The following is a 26,275-nucleotide window of genomic DNA, read 5'->3' as shown; positions in this document are numbered from 1 at the left end:
TAGGCCCCACCCAATAGGTCAAGAATGGGGAACTGGATTAAGCCCGTGGGCCAGATACAGAACTACTACCCCTCCACCACCCACTGGCCACTTTGATAAAGGCCGCCCACCTGCCCACCTGCAAAGCAAGAAAGGGGAATAGCCTCATGCTAGTGTGAGCTCTTAAGGCTGATGTTCTAATACCTTCTGAATTAAATTTACTGAACTAAATTCTAACTTATCTCTCTTGTACATTTTTGTGCCTGGGAAAAACGGTCTCTCAGAGAAAAGCCGTATTACAAATCCTCCTCAATAGGCTGAGCACCCTCTAGTGGAAAATGATGTCTGTACCTATAACTGCTGCCCATAGTTATTAAACAACTGCTAAGCTGTTGCACTTATTACTACCCAAGAGAAAGTGTTTACTATGAGCTGGCTCTGCACACTTGTGGCGATTGGATAAATGAACTTTCACATATCCTGCTCACACCACAGACGTAACTTTTCAGACCATGCCCCAAATGCAATGCTGTTTCATTATGTACATGTTCATCTGTGAGTCGTTCAGTGCTGACTGGCAAACTGGTGATAAATCAAGTTATTTACATGTAGGTGTGAACCGCTCTCATTATTATTATGAGCAGGGTTTATTTTTGCAAAATTGTGGTCCGGTGACTAAACACTAGAACTATGGGAAGAAACTAAATCAGCAAACAGATGTCTGCAAAAGCTTCACTGACAGACAACCTATTCGGGTGGGCATTCTGGGTCATCCCAGTTTCCAGATGGACAGTTGTTGTTTTTTCATACCAGAGGTGAGGAATCTGTTGCCCTCCAAAGATTATTGGACTCCCAACATCCATCATCCCTGACCAGTGGCCATGCTGGTTCAGGATTGATGGGCACTGTAGTCCAACCACATCTGAAAAGCCGCAGATTCCCCATCCATGGTCTGCACCAGCAAAGAATCCTATTGCACCTTTAATGTATTGTGACTGACAGGATATGTAAGTCATAGTCACCTAATGACAGTGACTGACTGCATATGTAAGTCATAGTTGCTACCAATGTTTTTAGCAAAACACACATAGACTCTGATTCCATGTATGTGTATTTTTATGGCTGCAAAAATTTGGACATGTCTGGGTGCCATGGAGCATGTGCAGGTTTCTTTCCTTCAGGCAAGTGTGTGTGTGTGTGTGTGTGTGTGTGTGTGTGTTTAATGAGGATAAAACAACGGTACCCAGTAATACAGTAAGCCCACAATTTATGCAGCGTTTGTGTTCCAGGGATTGTGCCTAAAGTCAAAATTCTGTATAGGCAAAACACACTGGGTTCAATGGTGGGTGGGATGGCCAAAGTCATTTTTCCCAGAACCCTGCTACCTTTCCACCCTCTTTTTAATTTGTTTACATTTCTACCTCATGTGTAAAGCTGAATGCGCACAAGTTAAATGCAAATAAGCAGTGGACTTACTTTAATAGCAAACATGATTTTTATAAATAAAATAAAATCTGATTTATGCTGGAAATGAAAAATGGTATTTCCATCCATTTGTTGGAAGACCTGTGAGTATACTGAATATTTTTGGAATACAATATTGAAAGCAGTTAAGGTCATTGTGGAAGATTCTAGACCCCCAAAATATTCATATTAAAAGGAGCAGTGTCCAAAGAAAAAGAGGAAAGGTTTTTCTGAGACAGCAAGAATAACATGCTAAATATTAGGAGACCTCAGATGGCTAAATTAAGAGAAGAATACAGATAACTTGCATCTTATGCTTATCATAATTATGTGACCGCAACTTTACGCTAAATATCGGTTTTCCTGGGAATGCAGAGAGCAGCAGAACAAGGAGAAATGTGGATAACTCTGAAGTTAATACTGACTTTTAAATTCTTGCAACCCACCCTGGGACCTGCTGGTGAAGAGCAGGTAACAAATGCAATAATAAGCAACAACACCATTCAGATATCATCTGTTGGCAACTCCACCCTTTTGTGAGAAAAGCAGTGATTTATTTAAGGATATCCACTTTGCAACTGCCCTGAGGGCCACACTAGGCTTCAGTACTATTTGCATTTAACAAATTGCATAACCAGGGTGTGGGTGTGAGATGATAGGAGCAGGCATGAGAGGGACGATTTAATCCTTCCCTTCTGAGGTCTTATGGGGAATCTCTCTTCCAAAGGTGCCATAAGCTTGTGAGGCCAGATGCAATACCAATAACTTTCAAAGCACTGCTGATGGTATTTGCATTAAACACACAAACAAACATATTGCATTATTTACACCAAGATGCATTTAATGTCCTGCCCAGTTTGATCTTGATGCACTCATATTTTGTACTCAGCTACTTGAAGTAGCCCTGGGGGAGCAGGAAAATGCTCTTCATCACCATTCCAAATTATCCTCCTGGAAACCTTGGGTATTCCTGCATTGCAGAGGGCTGGACTATGTGGTCCATTCCAACTGTACGATTCTATGATTCTATGTAGTTGTATCTTAGTTAACTTTACCATAGATGTTACGTTGACAAGATCCATATTTGTGCACCAAGGAAGCCTGTCTCAGATGCTGGTGCGAGTTATCCTTTGCCCAACTACAACTAAGAATTTATCAGTGGGTCGGGGGGCTATTAAATATATACAGGTCTCTTTTCAACTCTCTTCCATTGCATTAACGCTATTATTGATGCTAACCTAAAGCTTCTTACAGGCCTCATTCTATATTTTCACAGGTTAAATAATGAGCTAAGAAGGACAAACAACCAATTTTCAGCTGTCCTGTTTAGCAAATGTACCTTTTCAGTCCAGAAGATGGCCACCTAACATTAAGTATCCCTTTGACTTGAAAGCTTATGCTGTGCTACTCATGCCTTGCATAACCTCCTGACAGCAGACTAGAGCCACCAATTTTAGCCACCATCAACATCAGATCATTTCCAGGTGCTAAACATCCAGAGCATTTCTACCGGAAGCGCAGAACTGCTGAATCACCTCTTAGGTCTGCAATCCAGGTGTGTGCATGGAATAGTCTTGTTTTCAAGCCCAGAGTTCTAGAGGAGTTCGCTGCTGTTTCAAAGCCCTGAAACAAACGTGGACAAACGCTTTTAACGACAACTGAATACAAGTCCCCTGGATCAGCCAACGAAATGATAACTCACCCAGACACACATTTATTTATTTTATTGATAACATAAATAATCTTTATTAACGTACCATGGGATAGTTGAAAACCTGGACATTTAAAGTTCAATTATGTATCATGTTCTAAATGTCAGTGCGGACAATTACAGTACACTATTTGGTATGAATTACAACACTGAATAGCTGCCAGGCTGAGTACAAGGCAAAGAATAAAATGTAATGCATTGACATTTAGCTCCAAGGTTTTATATTATTAATTAAAGTCCAAACTTCTGCTGCGTTACAGGTTAATGAATATTAGCTTCTATCAGTGCATTGCTTGACCCTGCAGGGTCTAGTTTAATGTCCAACTGGGTTTCGTGCCCAGTAGTGCAAATGCAGTTGCCAAAGTAGAGCGAACAAAACCAAGCCCAATTGTTCATTAGCACCGCCTATACCTCACAGCCGCAAAAGAACTGCAAACAAGCACATGATAAATAACAAAATGTCAACATATTGCACAAGGAATAATTGCAGCTTTGACAGCCTATTTGTGCTTTCAAGATCATCTCCCTCTGCAGCTCGGAGGGAACCAATTTAATTGCATGTTGCAGAAAGCCAATAGCTTTCCTCACATGTAAATATGTACATCTACAGTTTCATTAAAAGTAATGTAATCTGAGATTCAACATCGGTTATTCTGAAGGTGAGGTTTGTTCCACTCTAACCAAGGATGCTTTTATTGCAAGTGGCTCTTCTGGGTGAGGAAACAAAAGTAGCTTGGGACAATAAAGACAGACCATTGCTGATTTTGATTAATATATTGCCTTTTCAGCTCAATTCAAAAAGCTGATCCCAATCTAAAAAACCCCAAATATTCCAGGTCCAGCAGATTCAGACATCACTTCCATGACCCACCATGCTCTCTTAAATACAACATATGCCAAAATAAATGCCAAAGGGCATGCAGAGAGGATACTGGCACATAAGAGGCAACTTTGGATTAGCATATTGTTCCCCTATCCCTGGGACAGGGCAGACTATGCCAGATAAATGCACACACTGAAGCAATACATTGAGAATAACCAGTATGCCATGCTAGCAATGGGGGCAGCTTGCCAGGCTCCTGTTATCATGCAGGGTGTGTAGGCAAGGAAGCACACTGAACAAAGGGCATTTCCATCCAATGGCAGGAATCAAGAGGGGAGTTCCAACTAACATCAGTGGAAGAAGCGACGTGACCCTGCACCTTTTTGGACAGGGGTGCCCAAACTTTTTTCAAAGAGGGCCAGATTTGATGAAGTGAACATGCATGAGGCCCGACCAAAGCTGTTGAGCTTTTTTTTACCATTTTAACTCAAAGTTGAGCTTTTTTTAGGATTTTACCCCAGGACATATACTGCCACGGGGGCCACATTAAATCGACCGGCGGACCTGATTACGCCCCCAAGATGGACTTTGTGTCATGTGACAAAGACACATGAGAGCAGAAGCAGCAAAGCAGGCTGGGAAGTGCTGGGACTGCACAATCATTTGGGCCTACTAAAGTTATTCAGGCCTAACTGCTAACTGTTGAGTCACTCTGACATGTGACTTAGCAGCCAGTTTCTCTTTTGTGCTCTCTGTAAGATTTCGTCAGAGTCTGTCTGCCTCACCTGTGAGCAGAGTCAGTGTGTAATCTCAGTCAAACTGTTTGGAACCATGTTGTTTATGAAGAAGTTTGTTTTAATTCAGTAAAGCTTTTATTCTTTAAAACTCTACGTTATTTAAGTCAGAGCACTATTACTCCAGCAGGGCTCCCCACACACAAAGAACATGAAGTAAAAGACAGCAAAACGCTGACCATGGTGTTGTAATAGTGCTCTGACTTCATTTGCACTCACTTTCTGCAGCATTGCTAAGGATAAAGGTAAAGGAGCCCTGGACGGTTAAGTCCAGTCAGAATTGACTATGGGGTGCAGTGCTCATCTTGCTTCAGGCCGAGGGAGCCAGTGTTTGTCCACAGACAGCTTTCCGGGTCATGTGGCCTGCATGACTAAACCACTTCTGGTGCGACGGGACACTGCGATGGAAACCAGAGCACACAGAAACACCGTTTACCTTCCCGCCGGAGCGGTACCTATTTATCTACTTGCACTGGCGTGCTTTCAAACTGCTAGGATGGCAGGAGCTGGGACAGAGCAATGGGAGCTCACCCAGTCGCGGGGATTCAAACCACCGACCTTCCGATTGGCAAGCCCAAGAGGCTCAGTGGTTTAGACTATAGCATCACCCGTTCCCTTCAAGACATGCCTTCAGCAGCAGCAGACCTACAGGCATTTGCTAATAGACCTCACTTCTGAGTAGGCATGCATAGAATCACACTGTAAATTGAAAATGAGACTATATGGCTATTATTCTGTAAGACTCACCCATGGAAGATGCTGCCTGTTAACTGCGGGACTATCTCACAAAAACACAACAGGGGCTTTCGACAGTTGATGATGTGGGAAGATGTAACATATAAAGGATGTGGCATCAGTTTGATTAGATGGAGGCACTCATCAGAAGGGCATTTCTATTGCAGTAAATCTCCATTAAAAAAAAAAAAGTAGGGATGATATGAAGCAATATCCCATCAACTCATCAAGTATCATTCAGCCATTGAAAAGGCAGTTAAATCTCAGATACCTAAGTTGTTAGAGGAGCCTTGCAGAGATGGAGGTCCTGGAATATTTAACCTAACTGATTTTAAGGATCCCACTCTGGGATATAAAAGCACCGGCAATCAAGTACTTATTCACATTTATGCAATCAAGTGCTTCTTCACATTTATGCTAGTCATCACTTCATTGCCCAAGAAGTACTATCATAATGTACAGGATGACTGAACAAGCAAAGCAAGAGTTCATGTGAGTTTTAAAAAGGGAAAAACTCAGTCTAGCCGGGCTAATGGAAAAAGACTGCAGAGAGAAAAACACATTGGGTGGTATTCAACTACATTTTATTCATAGTAAGCCCACTGAAGTTTATGGATCTAACTTAGCCATATTCATTTATTTTAATAGCTCTACTCTGAGTAAAAGGTAGCTGAACATTGCCTACTATCTACATCCATCCATGAAATTTAAGGAGTGTTTTGTTGAGCACTACATGGAGAAAAGAAAGTCAAATGCTAGTCTACTAAGAAACCAATTCATCAGCCTCCCTTAGGAAAGCAGAAATGTTTTAAGGGTACATTTAAAGTATGGAAGACAACGTGTTAAGGACTATGCAGTCCAACTGCTAGTCTATTTAGGGGGAAAACAGCCTGGGTCCAAGCAGCAAAACAGGCCTCTTAGGCTGTTTCCTTCATCATTACTTGAGTGAATATGATGAGCACAGCCTATAGCCTCAGTTTATATATGCATCACTTCAGGAAACAGTGAAGGACACTCAGAAAGACACTCCTTCTACGGGTCATGTTTGATTTTCTCAGACTCTTTTTACATCTCTTTTATCCCTCTTGTTGTCTTGATTTTTCAGTTCATCCCTGGCTCTCACCTCACGTGTCTCTAAGATCCCACAGGAAACAGCACCTGAAACCCTCGTTTTACAGTGTCCTTTTCACTACAGTGAAAAAGTATCCTCTGTATGTACAGTCTATTTCGATAGCAACATTAAAAAAAGAAACAGAAAACAGAAAAGCAACATAAAAAGCAAAGGCCTTCAGATACGAGGTGTGTGCTCCTCTAAGCAAAAGTCCACCAAGTAAAATGCATGCAACCTATTTCAGTGCCAATAGGCTAAGGGTTGATCTTTTCATCGGGTGAACATTCATTCATTCATTTATTTTTGGGTAACTAAAAAAAATGCCTCGTTCCTCATCTTACAAAAGGCTTTATTTATAAAATGTTCTTAAAAACGCAAAACAGATTTCCTAAAAGCAATATAAAACTATGATGGGTGTTTGCAGAAAGCCTGCATTTCGGCAAAATGTCAAGTACCCTTTTTCACAATGACATCCTTATCCGCACATTTGTTCCCACACACACAGAATGGGAGATCAGATGGGGGGGGGGAGTCTCTAAAATTCCACAGGAAGCAATATCTGAGGCCCTTGATTTCCAGAACTACGCATGCTGTTGTTCACCTGCTTTCTTCACTATAATGCACCAGTTACCATGATCATAGCTTGAACTTATTATGTGAACCTCAGGCACATTATCCTCAAGCAGAGAGCACAGCTCCCCTTCCCGAAAAACATGGTAATAGCGCATGAAGGCTTTTGTATCCTGACCACAAGCAACTCGGTCTCCCACAGCCACAGCCGCATCTACAATAGACTCACTGGAGCTTGCCGATGAAGTCCTTTTAAAGTGTTTGCCCACAAAAGAATGACTATTGCCTGGCGGGATATAGCCGTTGTTTACGTTTTCCACAGAGCTATCCAGGAATGACATTTCCCCATTTTTGCTTTGGACTAAAGCAGGTGGCTCACCATTGAAATCTCTCAGTGATCTTGAGGCCGCCAGCCATTCCAATCTTTTGCACGCCATATGCTTCACAAACACTTCATCATAACTCTTTATTTGCTGCTCTTTCAGCAATGGTCCTCGACAGCCTAAATCTACACTGCAGTGCCTTGATGGCTGAACAGAGACGGCGTTGTTTGTCCATCCAGCTGTGCTCTTCAAAGGCTGCAGCATCTTCTCATTCTGCTTCCCCAAGGCAGACTCGTCCAGTGATCTGGAGGAAAACCAGGAACGGAAAGATCTCCCAAGAGCACTGTAAACTCGTTTCTCTTCCTCTTCAGAGATCTTCACACAACAGGCTTCAGCTAAGCAGCTGCCAGTCCTCTGGGGATGTTTCTGGTCAAGGGTAACAGGGTAGCTGTAGTTGGAACCCATTAGCTGGTCCGGGGGCACGGTCTGAGATGTTACAGTATGAGCTGCAAGCTCCCTCTTACACGCATCCTTGCTGGGTTCAGAAAGCAACCGGGAGCAGAGGGCTTTGTCCCATGGAACAAACACATCTTGCTTCTCAAAATGCCGATTCTTTTGTTCCATGGCCCACACGTAAATCATCATCTGGCCTCCAGGTACCAGCACCCTGGCCATTTCTTTTATTGCTTTGATTCGTCTTTGTTGTGTGGAGAAATGGTGAATCACTGGGGAGAGAAGCAAAACGATATTTTAATATTTGCGGATGTGGGGACTCTGTGCTAAAAATATTAAAACACTGTGCCTTTTACATGCGTGTCAATGCAACTTTACAAGTCAGATTACAATTTTCACACTATTTTTGCCCCTAGTGAATAATTTCTATAATGCTGAATTTAAACAAATGTTTTAGATATGATGTTAAAAGCCCAGCATCTTGTACTCTTGACCTGTAGGCTCTATATCATGCAAGGCTAGAAGGAGCATGGGGAGTGGTCTGAAAAACATCCAACCATCTAGTCTAGGCTCAGGTTCTTGGCTGCTGTGTCACAAGGGTTGATCCTCAGCCTATATTAATGACACACCAACTAGCCATGTTTATCTACAATACACCTAGGAACATGATCTCTTTCCCCTGCTAGTGTATCAAGCCAAAGCCTCTCTCTTCACTGCTTCCCAAAACAAAATGAATTATTCTGTGCTGTTCAGGTACGAGGAAGGAATTGCACAGATGGCAGCAAAAATAATTTACTGTTGCAGAAATTTCCAGATTCAATCCATGGCACTTCCAGTTAAAAGGATTAGATCCCCTCTATTGTTTCTACTGATTTTAGAAGAAGTTGCTAGGAGAGTAAGAGAAAACGTAGATATAAAAGGGGTAAAGGTGGAACATCAAACACTGGAAGACCTGAGGAGTAGTGTAACTAAGTTTCTATGCAAACTCATGCACCCTTCTGTATCCTCCATCCACAGAAGGAAGAGCCATTATCAGAGTTCTGGGACACATTCCAGCCAGGGAAAAACACTCGGGGGGTGAAAAAGGACTGGCAAGGGCTGTGGCCTGGAGACAGGGGCTGTGGCCTGGGGAGAAGTCCAAGGGCCAGATAAAAAGGCCTGGGGGCCATATTCAACCTCTGGACTTGAGGTTCCCCACCCCTGCTCTATACTATTCTTCATATTCTGGACAAAGTGAGCAAACAGCAGTGCAGAAGCACACATTGTATAGTGAACATATTTTACTCCCCCCCCCCCACCCAAACATCCAGACTCTCTTACCTCCCACAGAAATGATCGCATTGAAGCACTGGCCCCGGAAAGGAAGATTAAGGTTATCACAGATCATCACTTCGCAGCCGTTGTTTCTTGCAATCTCTACCAAAGAACCGCAGTAATCGCATCCAAGATTATACACCTGGCTATTGACACCAAGGTATTTTCCAGTCCCACAACCTTTAAAAAATAAAAATAAACACACTCGCACAAACACCAAACAAGGTTACAGAGGGACAAAACAATCTCTATTGTTCAGCTGACATTGGAGCAGAGTAAAGCTGTGTGTTCTCAGAGTGAATATGGACCACTGAAACAGACAAATACAGTGGTACCTTGGTTTTCAAACGTAACCCATTCCAGAAGACTGTTCGAGTTCCAAAACGTTTGAAAACCGAAACCTCAATAGCCGACAGCTAGGCCTCAGGATCTTGCATTCAGCGGAAGCTGCATAGTACATTCGACTTCCGAGGCGTGTTCGAAAACAGGGGCATTTACATCCGGGTTTACGACGTTTGAAAACCGAAATGTTCGACAACTGAGATGTTTGGAAACCGAAGTACCACTGTTATCTTTTCTTACAAGAATTGCCAGGTTTAGATTCATGTTGCTAACATCAAGTTAATGCTAAAGCTGTCTTCTTCAATCCACCCTACACTTACAACTTTAGGGGACTCAGCATCCATCCACAGAAACAGCTGGAGTCAATTCCTTACCTATAGCCCTCTTCATTCTAGTGACATTATATGTAAACAGCAACCACACTACTACAAGTGTCATTCTGAAGGATACTTCAAAGCTACGTGGACAAATAACTGGATTTTAATATGACGTGTATGACATTCTGCCCTAATCCAACTCTAGTCATGGATTACAACTGGGATGGATAGGACGTAGATGAGCATCCCTATCTGCACTCAGAGATGCATCCCAGTCCATCCTATGGATTGTGCATTCAGATTAACATTAACAATAATAAGGCTGCATGAAGCCTCCATCACAGATCTCTGTTGCCGGATTGCAGCATTCTTCCATAAAAATTACTGCTACTGATATGTTAAGCTTTAGGAGTCACTACAAAACATATCTCCTTCCTGTGCGTAGTTTCAAATCCATAGCCAAGAAAAAGTACCACTCTAATGCAAAACCATTCAAAGAAACCTTTTCAAAAAGAGTTTGAAAACTGCTCCAGGCAGTCAGCAGGCGAGTGATGAAGAATAATTCCTGCCAATTTTCAGCTGGAGAGATGCAGGGAAGCAGCAAAAGGGACTAGTTTACTATAAGGAATTCAGATGAAATGCTTCCAATTGCCTTAAGAAACAACCCTGAGTCTTTCTGACCTGCTAATAGTGTTAACGAAAAAACTGTTTCCCAGTCACTACAGAATGACAGTGGAGCATCTTAAATAATAAGAAAGCAAACGTTCAAAGCAGAAGCCTGCATACTTCTTCAAGCATACTCTTCTATTGAAAAATGAAGGCTGCAATCCAGCACACAGTAGTAGTCATTGTCACAGTAATATGATGATAATAGTTGGCATTTATAGAGCACTTTGGGGGATATTCAGTCTGTTTCAAATGTTTTCATAGTTGTTCAGTTTGCTTAGTGCTGGGTAGGGGTGAGGTATTGGGGTGGAAGACAAGACAGCTCAGCTAACAGGGAGGATGGTTGGACAGGTATAAGCTACTCATCATTCTCCGAGCCTGGGATTTCCTGGTTGCTATGTCACCAATCCATCAGTTCTGAAACTGCAGCGGTGTTCCAGGTCAGTAACCGGCAACCATCTTCCATCCAAAATTTAATCCTAGAAAGGGATGGCCAAACACCACCTGGCTCACCTCAAACCCAATCTGAATTTTGCAAGAATCCCCACATGGTTTCGCCCACCCAGCTTCAAAAGCAAAGAAAAAACTTACCATTGCCAGGAGGTAACCAGAAACAGGAGGCAGCCAGGCTACTGGTCAACAGGCCGGCTAGCCCACCCGTTCAGCTGCAGAAATTAACTGATGCTTCTGGGCACGCTCACAGAAATTTATCCATTAACATCACCAGAGAGTGGTGTGTGTAGAAGAAATGCTTGCATCGAGCTGTTCCCTTCATCAAAGTGAACACGATATTGTGGACTCTCCTCACCACATCAGAGCTCAGGGCTGGAGTTTATGTAACTTGTGGTGGATAAATAAACAAACATATAGTCTCTCCCCCTCCCTCCTTTTTATTGGACTCGAAATTTAATAGATATACAGTAGTACCTCGGGTTAAGAACTTAATTCGTTCCGGAGGTCCGTTCTTAACCTGAAACTGTTCCTAACCTGAAGCACCACTTTAGCTAATGGCGCTTCTCGCTGCTGCCGCGCCGCCAGAGCACAATTTCTGATCTCATCCTGAAGCAAAGTTTTTAACTCGAGGTACTATTTCTGGGTTAGCGGAGTCTGGAACCTGAAGCCTATGTAACCTGAAGCATATGTAATCCAAGGTACCACTGTATGGCAAATCCAAACTTAGTGGTAATGTGTACATAACAGGATGTAAAATCATCTCCTCCTATCTTCTTAAAGTTATAAGGATTCTTCATGCTCTCTGTCTATCTGTATACACATACATACATGCATACATGCGCAGAAACATATACATACCTATATCAGCAATGAGGCTGCCTGGCTTTTGCTCTAGGAGAAACTGTCGGACCCGAGGCCATGCTTTGCCCTGCAGATCATTGAAATAGGCAGCTGTGCTTTCATAGACGTTATGCACATGTTTCTTTTCTAGCTGGGAAGCCTCATGTTCCATCCTTCAAGAAACAAACAGACCAAACATGCACTGAACAACATGTTCCCGAGTTAAATTCCAAAAAAGAACAGCCATGAATAGAGGTCCAATCTCGATATACGGCAGCAGAACAGGCTCTTGCGAGAACTCCCCTTTGAAAAGTTACAAGGGAAGGGAGTTCCCAACTTTTCCAAGCAACATCTCCCACCCACCCAACCCCAACCATTTATACATACAAAAATGCATTCTTCATTTGCCTCCCAATGTCTTACTTTGGGTGGAACACTGCTTGTTCTCTCCTCTCAGTCACCCTGGTTAGCAGGCCTCCCTTTTTTCTCTACAAGTTCTGCCTGCTAATAGCCTCTTGCAGCAGAGCGTGGTGCTAAAACCAGATCACTCCAGGAGGCAACATATGCAACCCACTCAATGCACCACCACATCTCCATTTGCTACTATTTTGCTCATTTCCTATGTTACAATGGTGGCATAGTTGTCCCTCTTTCTATGCAAGTCAGGCTTCCACACTGCTGCTCTAAGATACCTACATTCCAGCCACAAACAGGGGAATCCCCGCTTAAGTAGACTGCTGCACGTGTCATCAGGATGTGCACAAACAAGGGTTCCTCCGTTCCACCCTTTCCCGCTTTTGGGTGGGGATTTTCCTGTACAGTCACTTGGACTCTTTGATTAGGAGCTACTTTGAAGACACTGGTGTGGACAACTCTCCTAGTTGCTACTTCCCACTGCCTCTCCTCCCATCCATTTGCAGTCCCAAAGTGACCTCTCTGGGACTCCACTCCAGTTTTGTGTAGTGTTTACTCCTTAGCCTTTTCTTCTCCCAAAGATGTCCTGTAAGGCAGCGGGTATGGATGGTTCTTCGAGGTTTACTCCCAAAGCTTTTCTCACAAATGCAAGCCAGCAGAGGTTTAGGGTCAGAGATTTCCTTCTCCTAGATGGGATACTTTCCCAGGTTGACAAACCCTATTTGCCCCTCACTTCCCTTTACACCCCGTGCAGAAATGGCCTTCTTGACCATTGGACCCACTATTGGTCTTGTCCACTGAGTCCACCAGAGTCTGTTTGCATGCAGGGGAAGTTCCTAACTAAGATGTGGCTGTTTCTTCCTTTCATCTATTCTCCAAGAATGAGCTGAGCAAACTTAAGTTTGTTTCATGGAGCCTGAGGAGTTTAAATGCCAAAGTGCCAGGGCTGCAAATACTTAACTGGAGCTTTCTTTCAGTGTTAAAAAAGGCCGAGGCTACAATTGCCGCTTTACCCTAGAAAAACCAAAAGCATGAAAAAGCCACTACCTTTCTTTGGCCAGGGAAAGCTAAAGCTTGTTTACCCAATCATCTCCAAGGAATCCAACAATACATAAAGAAACACAGGGGAGGGTGTGGCTTTTGGGAATTATTCAGAAGCACTAAAGCATAAATCATGTCTTAATTTGCAGAGACCTCCACAGACTGAATGCCTGGAACCATATATATTTTTAACTCCTGTACTATCTCCACTGTTGCTTTTATAGTCCATTAGTGTTACAGTTTAAACTAGCACAACCAGCAGAAATATTTGATTGCTAAGGATCCCCTAAGCAAGTTTGCAAGACCCTTGGGCTGGGGTATTGTTTAGGAGTGAGGGGTTTCTGGGGGGTGTTATTGATAATAATTTTTTGTATCTTATTGATAGGTCTAATGATTTATGTGGAAATTGTTCAATTTGGTTGTGCTTTTTGATGCTTTATTTATTGTGTTATGTTTGTAGTTTTTTTTGTTTGTAGGTTTTTTAATGTAAAGCTGCTTTGAGCATGGTGGTAACTATGGAAAGGCAGCATACATATAAAATTATGTATGTTTGCTTAGAAGCAAATCCCACTGATTTCAATGGGACTTATTCCCATAAAAGTATGTAAGACTGATGTCTTCTGTCTGGTTCCCTGTATTTTCACTTTTTGCAGTGAGGGAAGCACCAGAAGGCCCTCAGAGTTGAACCTCCAGACTGAACAATGGGGATGGAGACACTCCTGCAGGTATACAGGACCAAGGTAGTTTAGAGCCTTGAAGGTCAACACCAACACTTTGAATTATGCTTGGAAATGTACTGGTAGCCAATGTAGATCCTTTAGGACTGGTGATATATGGTCCTGGTGGCAGCTCCCAGGCACCAGTCTGGCAGCCGCATTCTGGATTAATTGTAGTTTCCAAGTCTCCTTCAAAGGTAGCCCTACAGTTTTCACATTCAGCGCAATTGTAAACCACTTAAATTTTCCTGTGGCCAAGCCTGCTTGATCTCAACAAGTTTGGTAAGAATAAGCCTTCATAAGTGGTTTGTAAATACGTAAAACGTTTTGTTTCCACTGCTTTGGAACCCTTTCCTTTCATCCATGCATGTCTTGAACAAGAATAGAAAGCGCGTAACTGCAAACCACTTTACAAAATTGCCAGCTTCTGCCAACAATGCATTATACTATCTTGGCTGAAGGTTAAAGTTTTCAAGCAAAGCCCAAAGTCAACACAAACTTGATCCAAGAGCATACACTGGAATTTCCAGAAGAGGGGCGGCAGATCTCTTTGGGAAGTGTGGGAAGTCTCAGTTGATCCTGATCAACTTCAGACTGCGATGAAGGACAATTGATGAAAGGCTTTGAAGGAGAGTATGACAAAATTATTGGAGAATCTCAGCTATAAATTACAACAAAGTTCCTCAACTACAGATTGCATGACCAAAAGCTACACAAAATTAAAGCAACAGAAGCTTAGAACTCAGTCTTCAGAACTAGGTGGCTTGGACCTCCCTGAAGATCAGATGACACATGATATTCATGAACTGGTTCTTCTAAGATACTTTTATAAAGCAACTGCAGGAGGACCAATTTGGATTTGGACCATAGTCCTGGGGAAGCAAGGTTTGACCCTTCTCCCCTGCTATGGTTGGGACCAGTCAAAACTGAAAATTGGCTACCTCTTGTTTGTCATATATTCCATAAGGTCAAGTGTAGGTAGCAACTTAACGTTTTTAATGCATTATGGAGAATGGGGAACCTATGAGCTTCTAGATGTTGACTTCCAGCTCCCACCATCACTGACCATGCAACTGGGGCTGGTAGTTGTCATTCAGCATATTCTGATTTTATTCTATGAACTGCCCTGAGACCTGCGGGTATAGGGCAGAATAATAATAATAATAATAATAATAATAATAATAATAATGGACACCAGGTTGGCACAGTTTGTTCTACACTACCGTCCAAGTAGAGTAATTTTGGCTTAGCTCAGCAGTCAGTCAATATTCTTCCTCCCCTCGCCTCTCGGTACAGGACAGAAGACTCAAGAAAGGGAGGAAACTGGTTCCTCATATCAGGCAGGGCTCTCTGCAGCAGAAAAAACGCAGGGCAAATTTCTGGCACAAGAGGGTGGCAGGGAGTTTGGTTGTCTTTGTCACATTACACTTTGGAGCAGGCAGAACCTTCTAATGTTTCCAAAGCTCAGAACGGTGCAAGAGATCTTCCCCGACGGAGAACTTGGGGCAGGACAGAGGACTGTGTGCTTCTGAGCAGCATCTGACAATGTCAAATGGGAAGGGGCGCTTGCCTTCAGCAAACTGGCAAGCAGGGGTGAAAGAAGGCTAACCAACCCCCAGGCGGGGCAAACCGCCGGCTGAGCACGCGTTGCGCCGCTACGTACAATGCATGCGTGGCATCACTACATACGACGCATGTGTGGCGTCGCTACATAGGGCACATGTGTGGCGTTGCTACATACAGTGCATGTGTGCAACTCCACGCATGCGTTGTACATAGTGGTTTGCCGCCGGCGCTGCATGAGTGCCATATGGACGGTGGTGGGATCCTCCACTTGTGGCTGTAGCGGCGATGGAGGGAATCCCACCGCCGTCTGTATGGTGCTCAGGCGCCGCCGGTGGCAAACCGCTATGTACAGCGCATGTGTGGCATCACTGTGTACAGCGCATGCATGTGACACTGCGCATGCGTTGTACATAGTGGTTTGCCGCCGGCGCCGCCCAAGCATCATACAGACGGTGGTGGGATCCCTCCGTCGCCATATGCAGCTGCGGCAGCGTGGTGGCTTCTCACATCGCCGCGCCCAAGGGTGGCAGGGCGAGCACCCCGCGGGGTCACCCTTCCAGACATGGCACCTGGGGCGCACAACACCCCCCCCCCATGATGCCACTGCTGGCAAGTGGGTGTGAGAAGGCTTGCTAGTGGCCCTCACTGAAATTGCTGCTGCTCTACAGGAACCACCTTCTCAGTTAAACCAAAATTTGCTCTCTCTGTTGCTTACTTGCAGACCATTTCCCTTGCTGTTCCCCCTATCACTTTAATGTGGCAACAAGGGTAGAGAATTGGAAGTAAGGTTGAAGGGCATTCAAGTGCCCCACGTCTTAAACAAGCCTTTTGGTAGAACTCATCTCAGTTTGAATTTTTAAGCCACTTATTGGAGCCCATCTTATTTTTATACAGTGCCTATTGGTTTCAGGGACAAGAGAATAATGATTAATTATCAGCAGCTCGTTCCTTTCAGACAGAAGTCTTTAGTGAACTGAAATGCTTAAGGACATTGTTCACCCGAGAGCTCTTCCATATCTTCTGATATTCTGTTTCCTTGTTTATTCAAAATTATTCTATGAGTCGGAAAGGGAAAGATGTTTAGCCTCTCTGTGAAGTAAAAGCACATTTAGTAGCATGAATACTGTTAATATTTGTGAGGCTTTTCTTTGAGGAAATGAGTCATCAGGCCTGAATGTGTAATTATAGCAGAAATGCATTATTCTTTGTTCGCTGAGAGGCTATAACTACATTTCACCTCTCCCTGCAGAGTTTTTTGGGGGGCGGGGATTAAAAAACAAAACTTACCACTAAATCCCTAAAAGTTGGAACTGTAACTTCATGAAATATCAGTTTCCCACAGGAAATCATTCTGCCCATCCCCACCTCCATTAAAGTTTAAATAGCTTAAGTTTCAAAGATGCCTCTTTAGAAATACGTATTTTTAAATTTTTGTTGGCAATTTTTTTGTTGTGAAAGAAAGGTGCATTTTTCTTTTTAAATTAAATAAATATTGAATTTATTATGAATAACATTAACATGTGTGCATTAATAAACCTACTTAGTATCTTAATTAAAGTGATATCCTATATGCAATAATTGTGATATGCATAATTTGTATTGTTTATTATTATCTTAAGAATATTACCTTTCAGTGTAATCAATTCCCATTGTTCCAGGTGCATTTTGCAACAGGAAATTTCATTAGTGCGAGCAGTTTCTGAGCTCTGGGCACAGTATTGCACCTAAGATTTCACATCACCTTTTTCTGCCTCCCCACTTCCAGCTACTCTCCGAAGACTGGAGAAGAGACCCTCTTAAGAATATTAGGGGGGTGGGCAGGAGAAGGATTAGATCATGTGAAAAATGAACATAACATTTTAGCTGCAGCTCATTCATTTTAAGCTTTGTATTCTTGTTCTGGGGAAAGGCATGCCTTGACATTCTGTTGTTGTGCCCATAACCTAGATTTAAGGTGCCTTTTAGCTCCTAGCTTTTATATCTCAGCTTCTAACACTGTTACCTTTGTCTTAATGCAAATCAAGAGCAAAGACTGTATTTCACCCAGTAAAATACATGGTTTTGTTGCATCTTAAACGTCATTATTCCTATACAATAATAATTAAAATGATTCCAATTCTCTGACAAGAGGTCCAAGAGAAATAGCATCCAGTACAATTAAGAAAGATGGGAGCTCCGGAGTTTGGGAATGCAGATTAGGCTCTGGAAGAGGGGTAAAGGATGCATATACGAGCCAGGATCTCTCCCTCTGCTGCCCACCTGGAACAGCTCACTGATAACATTGTGCCAGAATACCCTACGTGAATAGAGAAGGATACTGGAGATTTGGATTTCAGGAAGCAGTGATTTCAACTCACAATCCTTTTTCTTACCTATCTCTGACATGAGCAGGTGCCCCAGTCCAGGTGACCAGCAGTGTGTTCAGCTTTTGTGGTACAAGAAGGAGCTAAGGCATACAGTGCTACCTCAGATTACGAACTTAATTCCTTCCAGAAGTCCGTTCTTAACCCGAAGCGTTCTTAACCCAAGACGCACAATCCCTACATAGGTCTCTCGCGGCCCCGGAAGTAGATTGTGTTCATATCCCGGGGCAAAGTTCACAACCCGGGACACCTACTTCCAGGTTTTTTGGAGTTCAGAACCCGAAGCATTTGTAAGCAGGACTGTTCATAACCTGAAGTACCACTGTAATTTAAACACAGCTTTGCAGCAGAGACTTGATGCAGTTATTTAAAACTCCATGAGACCAAAAAGAAAACCTTGTTGGCGTCTGCTCAATTATCATACTGACTTCTTCAAATACGGGAGATAATCACACTCACAGAGGTGTATACTGCACTCCACTTCGCGAATTGGGAATACTTTAATGGTTTTTTCCAGGCAGAGGTCACGCTCAGAGCAGAGAACATTGTTGAGTAGTTAAGGCCAATTGAGGAGGATGATTCATAGCAGTTGCCTTTAGAAGCCAGCTGCCCAGTGTTTATGCTCTTGAACTGCAGTTCAAAACGGTCCAAGACTCTCAGGCTACAGGACGATAATTGTTATTCCCCACAAGTCAGTACTGGGGCCCTAAACCACTCCATTATGATCTACTGTGAGTTTTGCCTTGGTCAGATCTGGATGGACCTCCCACACAACCCAAGGCATTGAAAGAAACTTAAAACTAACCAGGGCATAGATGCTAAACTTCATAGAAATGATATGTAGGGATGCAAATTTAGGATTTAAATATCACAGAAGGCCAGTGAAGTAATTTTCAATGCAGAACACCCCAGATGAATTCTACCCTGTTTTGGACCTTAGATAAAGTCCTGCCTCAGATGAAACAGGGTGACCCTGGTTGAGATGCTGATGTAAGGTGGAAATCATTATGTTTCAGCTCGGTAAGAGAAACCATTGAAAAGAGACTGACTGCCCAAGCCCAACCTAGGTTCCACCTTCCCATTATCCACAAGTGCCTCAGCCTAATGGCAAAAATAAACAAATTAATTGAATTAAACCGCCCCCCTTGCCCTTTAAGGGCCTTCACATTTTCTGCCTGAGCCACTTCATGATAGAACCAGCTGCTCTCAACTAACTCCACTTCTAGGATTCCAACTATGATACTATCACTTTTTGCATAGATCGGTCTTTTCCCCACTGGCTCAGGTACTGCTACCCCTGGGGAAAGGTCCAGCCTGTTCTGATCACACCACCTGCTAGCTCACAGAACATCACAACTCTGTCCAGAATTCCCAGATTTCCACCTTTTTTTGGAAGAATTTCTGTGTCTTCACAGTGGCAGAAAGCTAAACTGCACAGCTTTACTCATCACTCTGGCTGGATCTAGACACATCAAAGATGTGTTTCAGTTAAACGTGTTGTAAACTCATACAGTATAGGGAAATCCAGTTGGGAAAGACGGGACTCGTTTCCACAGCGCCACCTGGTGTCACAACTTTATATCGCATATACAACACATATAAAATGCTTTTTTTTTAAGCTGAGTCCTCCGTCTCTATGCTGGGGAAACCTGCAATTCTTTGACTCCTGCCAGTTCAGCTTTAAAGTCACATGATAAGTCTCATTTTCACTGAAGTAAGTGAAAATCCAGTAGGAATTTTATCAACGTACAAGTTTAGAATCGTACCCCAGAGTCCTAAAGCCTGCCTGTCTGGTAAGATTCTTAAAATTATGGCATGAACTGCATTTCTTTCTTTAAAAAAAAATAAAATGATGAATTACATAATTGATGGGCTTTATTTAAAGCAGCAATTATAGTTGGTGCTTTAAAAAAAATCCATCCTGTTCACAGCAAGATTAAAAGTACTGTGATTATTCTTTGATGTTGCCAGGCTAATTAAAAGTGTATTTGCCGCCACTGACTTTTTAATGCGAATGAATATATTACCTCCTGTGGATGAATCATGTATTGAAGTATCCATCAAAACTTCCAAACCATTCCATTGTTTCCTGATTAGATTTTTATTATCCCATGAACTAAAGTGGAATTAAATATTAACAACACAGCACTGAATTTGGTTCTCCATCAATGAATTATTCAACACACTATTGTGTATCATTATAGATACATGGTAACATTTACCAGGTTTTGGATACAATCTTGGACTGGGTACCGTAAATCTAACTGGAGGACTGGTGGAACTGGGGTGGCAGATGCTGTTGAGAGAATTCAACCTCCTCTAGTAGCCCAGGTGGGATGGCTTTACAAGATTCCCTTTACACCACTGTGCTTGAAATTCCAGGTTGTGGTCGTACCTTTTTCAGCAATTCCAATCACACCGAAAGGCTGGGATTCAATTGCTAACAAAGCGATTATTCCATGATAACAATTTTATTATTTACACCTCGCCCAACTGACCGGGTTTCCCCAGCCACTCTGAGCAGCTTCCATATATATATAAAATAATAATAACATCCCTATTAATATGTAGAGATCAGGAGTGGAGCCAAAAGTCTCCCACTCTGTCCCCCTCCCCAGTGCATACATACATTTTTATACTGTTTTGCCATCTGTGCAGGGCTTGAGACATATCTTGAGCAGCAAGCAGAATAATGGTGTAAAGTGCTAACCTCGAGACAATCCATCATTTGACTACATCTGCCCTCATGTTCATTTCATAATGACAGTTATCCAAAGCCATGCAGAAGTCAGGCTTGTGAATTATACGAAGTTGGACAGTGAAGTCCCTGCCGCAGGGGCCATTGCTAGTAATTAACAATTCTGGTGAAGATTCACCCAGCAACATAGTGAGCCTGCTAATTCCAACTGATTAAATATTTTGGCATTTTCACCAGAGAAGCGACAGGACATAAAGAGTCCTACGATTTTCTATTCCCCCCCCACACACACACCATTTTTTTTGTCTCCTGCTTAGAACATGAGCAATTATAGGAAAGCGTTGATGGTTTATTTTCTTTTTATATATATTTTTGGAGATAGGTTTTTAGCCTGCTTTTGCAAATACTCTCACGCATTGCTTGCCTCTTTTCCATGCCTGTTTTGGAGTCCTGGTTCACACATTCAGAATTGTAATCAGCTGCACGGTTCACATCACTCGAGGCAGAGGCAAAGGAATGATGGCGCAGGAGGAATTTTATCCTCCATACCTTATCAGCCCTGGCAGCAATTCTGAAATTATTCTGCTCACCTCTTCACTTGTGTATCGGGAAACGGTGCAACTGCTCAGCTTGGCAAGGTGTTTATAGGCCTTCTCTCCTACTGTGGAGCAGAAAAGTCCTCCTTGCCTTTTGTCTTCAACTGGCTTATACATTTCTAGAAGATAACTGGGCAGGAAGGACACAAGAATCCCATAGCCAGAAATGCTGTGATCATGGAGAACCAAAGCTATAAGTGTCCATTTTGTGTCCATTTTGGCTCCCCTGCCCCTTCCATTAACACAGATCAGAGTGACGGCTTGTAGTGAGATAACACCTCCCATTACTTCATCTGTTTCAGCTCCATCCATTTCTGGTTTTCTCCATCCCAGCCTCCCTCTCTCTCCTGGATCCGCCCCAACCACACAGCTCACCACAATACTGGCTCACCATGTTGCAACCATTTCTCCTCTATATCTCTATCTCTCACAAACAGAGAAGAGGCAGCAGTTCTCAGAAGGATAGTCCAGAGAGCAAGAGTTGTGTGCCCACAGTCGCTTCGATATTTGCCAGGCGCAATTTGCGCCTGGTTATCAGCCACTTGAGACCGAGTGAAGACGCATGGGCCACAGGATGGCATCTGGTGCCTTCACCATCTGGAGGTGCAATGCTTGGATATGGATTGTTTTCAGATACTATCAATACATCCTGTAGAATTCTATCTGTGATATCTTACCTGTACAATCAGAATGAATTTCAGGAACCAAAAAAAATTGTATTGAAAAATACAACTTTCTAGGAATCTTGCCCCAAAATGGAAACTAGGGATTCAGTTTTGGCAACTGTAACCCTGGTTTAACGAGCCATTTGGTGTCTAGCTTACATATCTGAATTTCTAACACTACCCACAGCATCCAGAGGGCCACATGAAATTGGGCCAGTGGCCCTATGGCACATTTAAAGGGGGAGCAATGCAAAATAGCAAAAATCTAACTATAAAGTAGTCTTAACATGATACAAAATTACATCAAATAATATTAGTACAGTGCAAAGTGTTTGGCAATCATTGCACACATTGGCCAGGACGTTAACAGAAGCAACAGGTTTACCTCTGAGCAAGTGGATAGAAATCTACCTGCACAGTTTTCCATAGATGGCCACTAGCTTAAAAGTGGGCAGAGACAGGAGAGAAATAAACTACATTTTTATAAAAATGCTGATAATGCAGGCAAGGTCTACATGCATCATGTTCTGCATTAAAGCTGAACATGAAAAATGTCCCCCATGTACTTCTGTATTTATTTATCATTTCTTTATTGCACTTTTGCAAAACATCAAGACAGTGTGCAACAATGTCAAAACATTCAAAAGCAATACAAAGCAATCATTAAAATGGCTGGCTGCTCCAGAGTCATTTTAAACAACTGCATAGGCCTGTTGCCATTAAAAAAAAAGTCCTCAAGAGACACCTGAAAGTCAAAAGTGAGGATGCCTTCCAAATCTCTGCTGGAAGAGTGTTCTGCAGTGACACTCAGTTCCTGACTTCTAGATGAGGCCAGTCCAGGCTTTGTGGCACAGAGAGCAACTAACAGTGCTCCTCTGGATGATCTCGGTGATCAGACCAGAACAGAAGGGCTCGGGCGGTACATAAGGTATCCTGGACCCAAGTTGTTCAGGGCTCTGTAGATCAACTCAAGAACCTTGGACATGACACAGCAAGGTATGGGCAGCTAGCGAAGACCTTGTAGCAAAGGTGCTACATGTTACCAGCTGTTTGCCCCCCATCAGCAGTCTAACCACCGCATTCTGCACAGGCCCAAGGGCAGCCACTCATAAAGTGTGTTGCAGGAATCTAGTCTCTAGGTAATCAATGCATGGACTACAGTGGCCAAGTTATCCTCATTCAGGAACAGATGTAGGTGGCATACCAGTTAAAGCTCACAAAAGACACTCCTAGCCACTGAGGTTACTTGGGCCTCTAATGAGAAAGATGTATACAGAAGTACTGTACTCCCAAGCTATGTCCCTGCTCCTTTAGAGGGAGTTCAGTCCCTTTCAGAACAAGCAACTACCCTATCTTCCACACACAGGAACAGCCCACCCACAGAGCTTCCCAGGCATCAAACACAGTTTATTGACCTTTATCTAGCCCACCAATGGTCCAGAGCTTCCACAGACTCTCCTGATTCATGGAGAAATAGAGCTGTGCATCATCAGCAAACTGATGCCACTGTGCTCCCAAACTCCTAATAACCACTTATTTGATAAATACTTCCATTACGTTTATGAGATCAGGTCTTCCTAAGATTAGATTGGTCTTCATTAGATTGGTCGCAACTAGGGCTAGGGCCTTTCCAGTACTGGGCCTGACTTGGTGGAATGCTCTGTCACAAAAGACTAGAGCCCTGCGGGACTTGACATCTTTGGTTTGTTGAAAACAACCATAACACTAAAAAGTCTACCGTTAAGCCAAACAAAGAGCCAAGTTCACTTCCCCAAAGTCCTTCCTAAATAGAAATGTCACCAGGGAACCTGGGCTGTGTACACACCATACATTTAAAGCACATTTGCACACGAATTCCCCCAAATAATTCTGGGAAGTGTAGTTTGTTAAGAGTGCTAGGAATTGCTGTTCTTTAAGGGGTGTCCTGATAATTCTCAGAAGTATCAACAATCTACAGTTCCCAAGATTCTTTGGGGGAGAGTCATGCGCTTTAAATGTATGGTGTGTATGCAGACCTGGTTGGCAAGATTCTCAGAAACTGAAAGGGCCCTGCTCCTCAGAACTGAACTTTTTACATCCTTGGAACTGTAGTTTTTATATCCACAGGACAAGATGTTCAGAGCATGGCAAAAATACCAAATGCAACTATAGTATGAGAACCATATAAATGCATGAATCTGTTTTAAAGGAAGAGAAAGCACCAGAAAGATTTTTTTTTTAAAAAAAAAAAACAAACAATGTATATATATTTTTAAGCACTGAATTTAAAGAATTTGCTGAGGGAGAGAAATCTGAGTTAGGGAATTCCATCCCGCTCAAAAATGAAAGCAAGGGACTTTATATAGAGTATTTTAATAATATAACAAGATGCAACAAATGTTTTCCTAATTCTAGAAGCCACTATGCTCTGTCATCTCATTACACACACTTTCATTATAGAATAACTATGTATTGTTTTAACTATCTACTGTCTCAGATTTATCGGTTCACCTTTAACAAATTTCCTTTCACTCTTCAACGATTCCTCACCACACCTAATCAGCTTTACAAATATTCCTCCCCAAACAGGATGGTTTAAACAGAAGTGCTGTGAATCAGCCTTAAAAGAAAGGAAGAACATGGAAATATATAGCTGCTGAGAAACTGGGTGAGCCAGGCACAAGTTAAGACGGGAGCATATGGCTACCATGTTCTATGGAAGGGAAATGTATGTGGTGCACAGATATGCAAACACAAAAGTGCAGGCTAGCAACAGAAGGGGAAGCCAGCAAGCCATCACCTAGACACCTGCTACACCTGGCAAAGGGAGCAGCACAAACACACCCACATGCACGCAAGATCACTATCACATTTCTGTCTGGAAATAAAATCCCGCCACTAGACTGGGTGAAATTATTGCACCTGGCTTCTCCAGCTGGACTAGATTTGCATTCCCTTGGCACCTCTCAGGGTGACACTGCTGATAATTTTCATACATGAATATCACTTCTGGGGAGCGGGGGGGGGACACATTCACCATCGCATGCAGCAAACCTGTGCCCATTCTGGCAGCTGTAAACATGTCAATACTGGCACGTGCATTCATTACACACGAAGGCATGAGTGTAACCAGGATTTTTGTTGGGGGGCAGGCCTTTTGTTGGGGAGGGCAGAACATCAGTTTGCTATGTACAGTATCATTATTTTTATTGATTGATTTGGGGGGTGCCAGCTGCCCCTCTCTGCCCCCCCCTTGACTAAGCCCATGCAGGAAGCTTCACATCTTTTCCAATTCATATGTAATATCCATGCTGGGAAATCGGCAGACTTCAGGAACAACAAAGAGGTCAAAAGAATGAGACAAAAACTGAAGGTAACCGCGTGAAGTTCTCCAAGTCAGCTGAGAAGGCTGAGGCAAGATCAGAACAGGGTGGTTGCCTTTTTTCAAAAAATAATAATTTAAAAAATAGTCTCCAGCCACGAGGATGCTAGAGAGCTTTAAGAACAAAACAAGCGAGCCGCTAGGCATGAGTTACACCCCCACCCACTTCACTTCGAAGATCTGGTCTATTTTAAGGTTTATTTATTTATTTGTTCGTTGCAAAATGCAAAACAGCTACAAAGATCAAAGGAGGGAGGTTGGGCCACTGCTGCCACCCGCATGAAGACCTTCCAGCCCCAAACAGCAGAGAGGCGTCCAAGCAAGTGGTGCGGCGGAGAGAGGAAAAGGAAGAAGTTGCGCCGAGCGGGATGGCATCTTAAATCAGCATCTCTGTTGAATTGCTGGACAGGGGAATAAAAGGGAGTTTAATGGACGGGTTTAAACATGCACCAGCGACGGGGATCGTCCTGCACGTGCGGTGTGCATAGGCAAGCATAGACAAGTATAGACAGATTTATTCTTAAACCAAACCGACAATCTCCCCCACCCCCACCCTCTTTCCACAGCCCGATCCTAAACACGTCGGGAAAGTAAATCTCGCTGCGTGAAGTGGGACACCCCCCTACCCGAGTCCGCTTGGAACGGTCACCCCAACTCTTCGAAGCGGGAGAGTCGGGAGGGCGCATCGCCAAATGGGGGGCGCGGGATTATACAACGCTTCGGTCGCTCTACCGTATGCATCCTAAGAGAGCCGCGAGAGGCATTGCTGAGAAGCCGCGGTCTGCCTGCCTGCCTGCCTGGCGAGCGTCCCGAAGAGCCGCCTCGTTTCCCGCCCTCGCCCCCGTTTACCTGCACCCGCCGGTAGGAGGCAGGGTGGGCGAGAGCCGCCTCATGCGCCTCCTCTATCCGCCGCGCGCCGCAGGCTGCCGGCCGCGAGCAGCAGCAGCACAGCCACCAGCC

The 26,275-nt window shown here is 43.3% G+C and overlaps 1 protein-coding gene across 2 annotated transcripts; it reads right to left on the bottom strand.

Moving 5' to 3' along the window:
- Positions 1–5,691: 5,691 nt before the first annotated feature.
- TRMT9B (tRNA methyltransferase 9B (putative)) lies at positions 5,692–26,272 on the bottom strand. 2 transcript variants are annotated; one of them, XM_081924565.1, is made up of 4 exons: positions 26,165–26,272; positions 11,914–12,068; positions 9,284–9,457; positions 5,692–8,235 (listed from the first exon to the last, which is right to left on the bottom strand). In XM_081924565.1, the coding sequence occupies exons 1-4, from the start codon at positions 26,206–26,208 to the stop codon at positions 7,199–7,201; spliced, it is 1,410 nt and encodes a 469-aa protein (XP_081780691.1). In that variant the 5' UTR covers positions 26,209–26,272; the 3' UTR covers positions 5,692–7,198. The 2 variants fall into 2 exon arrangements, with proteins under 2 accessions (XP_081780691.1, XP_081780692.1); XM_081924566.1 differs by lacking the exon at positions 26,165–26,272 and adding an exon at positions 25,942–26,079.
- Between the last annotated feature and the right edge of the window lie 3 nt (positions 26,273–26,275).

This window comes from Podarcis melisellensis (assembly GCF_964234715.1).
Source record: "Podarcis melisellensis genome assembly, chromosome: 9".
Lineage (NCBI taxonomy): Eukaryota > Metazoa > Chordata > Lepidosauria > Squamata > Lacertidae > Podarcis > Podarcis melisellensis.
Note: the sequence above shows the minus strand (reverse complement) of the source record. Positions and strands in the feature narration are given on the sequence as shown.

Excerpts from the sequence above, each read along its gene's own strand:
- TRMT9B (XM_081924565.1), bottom strand. The coding sequence starts at position 26,208 with ATGAGGCGGCTCTCGCCCACCCTGCCTCCTACCGGCGGGTGCAG. Across the intron at positions 12,069-26,164 it reads CCTCCTACCGGCGGGTGCAG|GATGGAACATGAGGCTTCCC; the intron begins GTAAACGGGGGC and ends TGTTTCTTGAAG. Across the intron at positions 9,458-11,913 it reads CAGCCTCATTGCTGATATAG|GTTGTGGGACTGGAAAATAC; the intron begins GTATGTATATGT and ends TATTTTTTAAAG.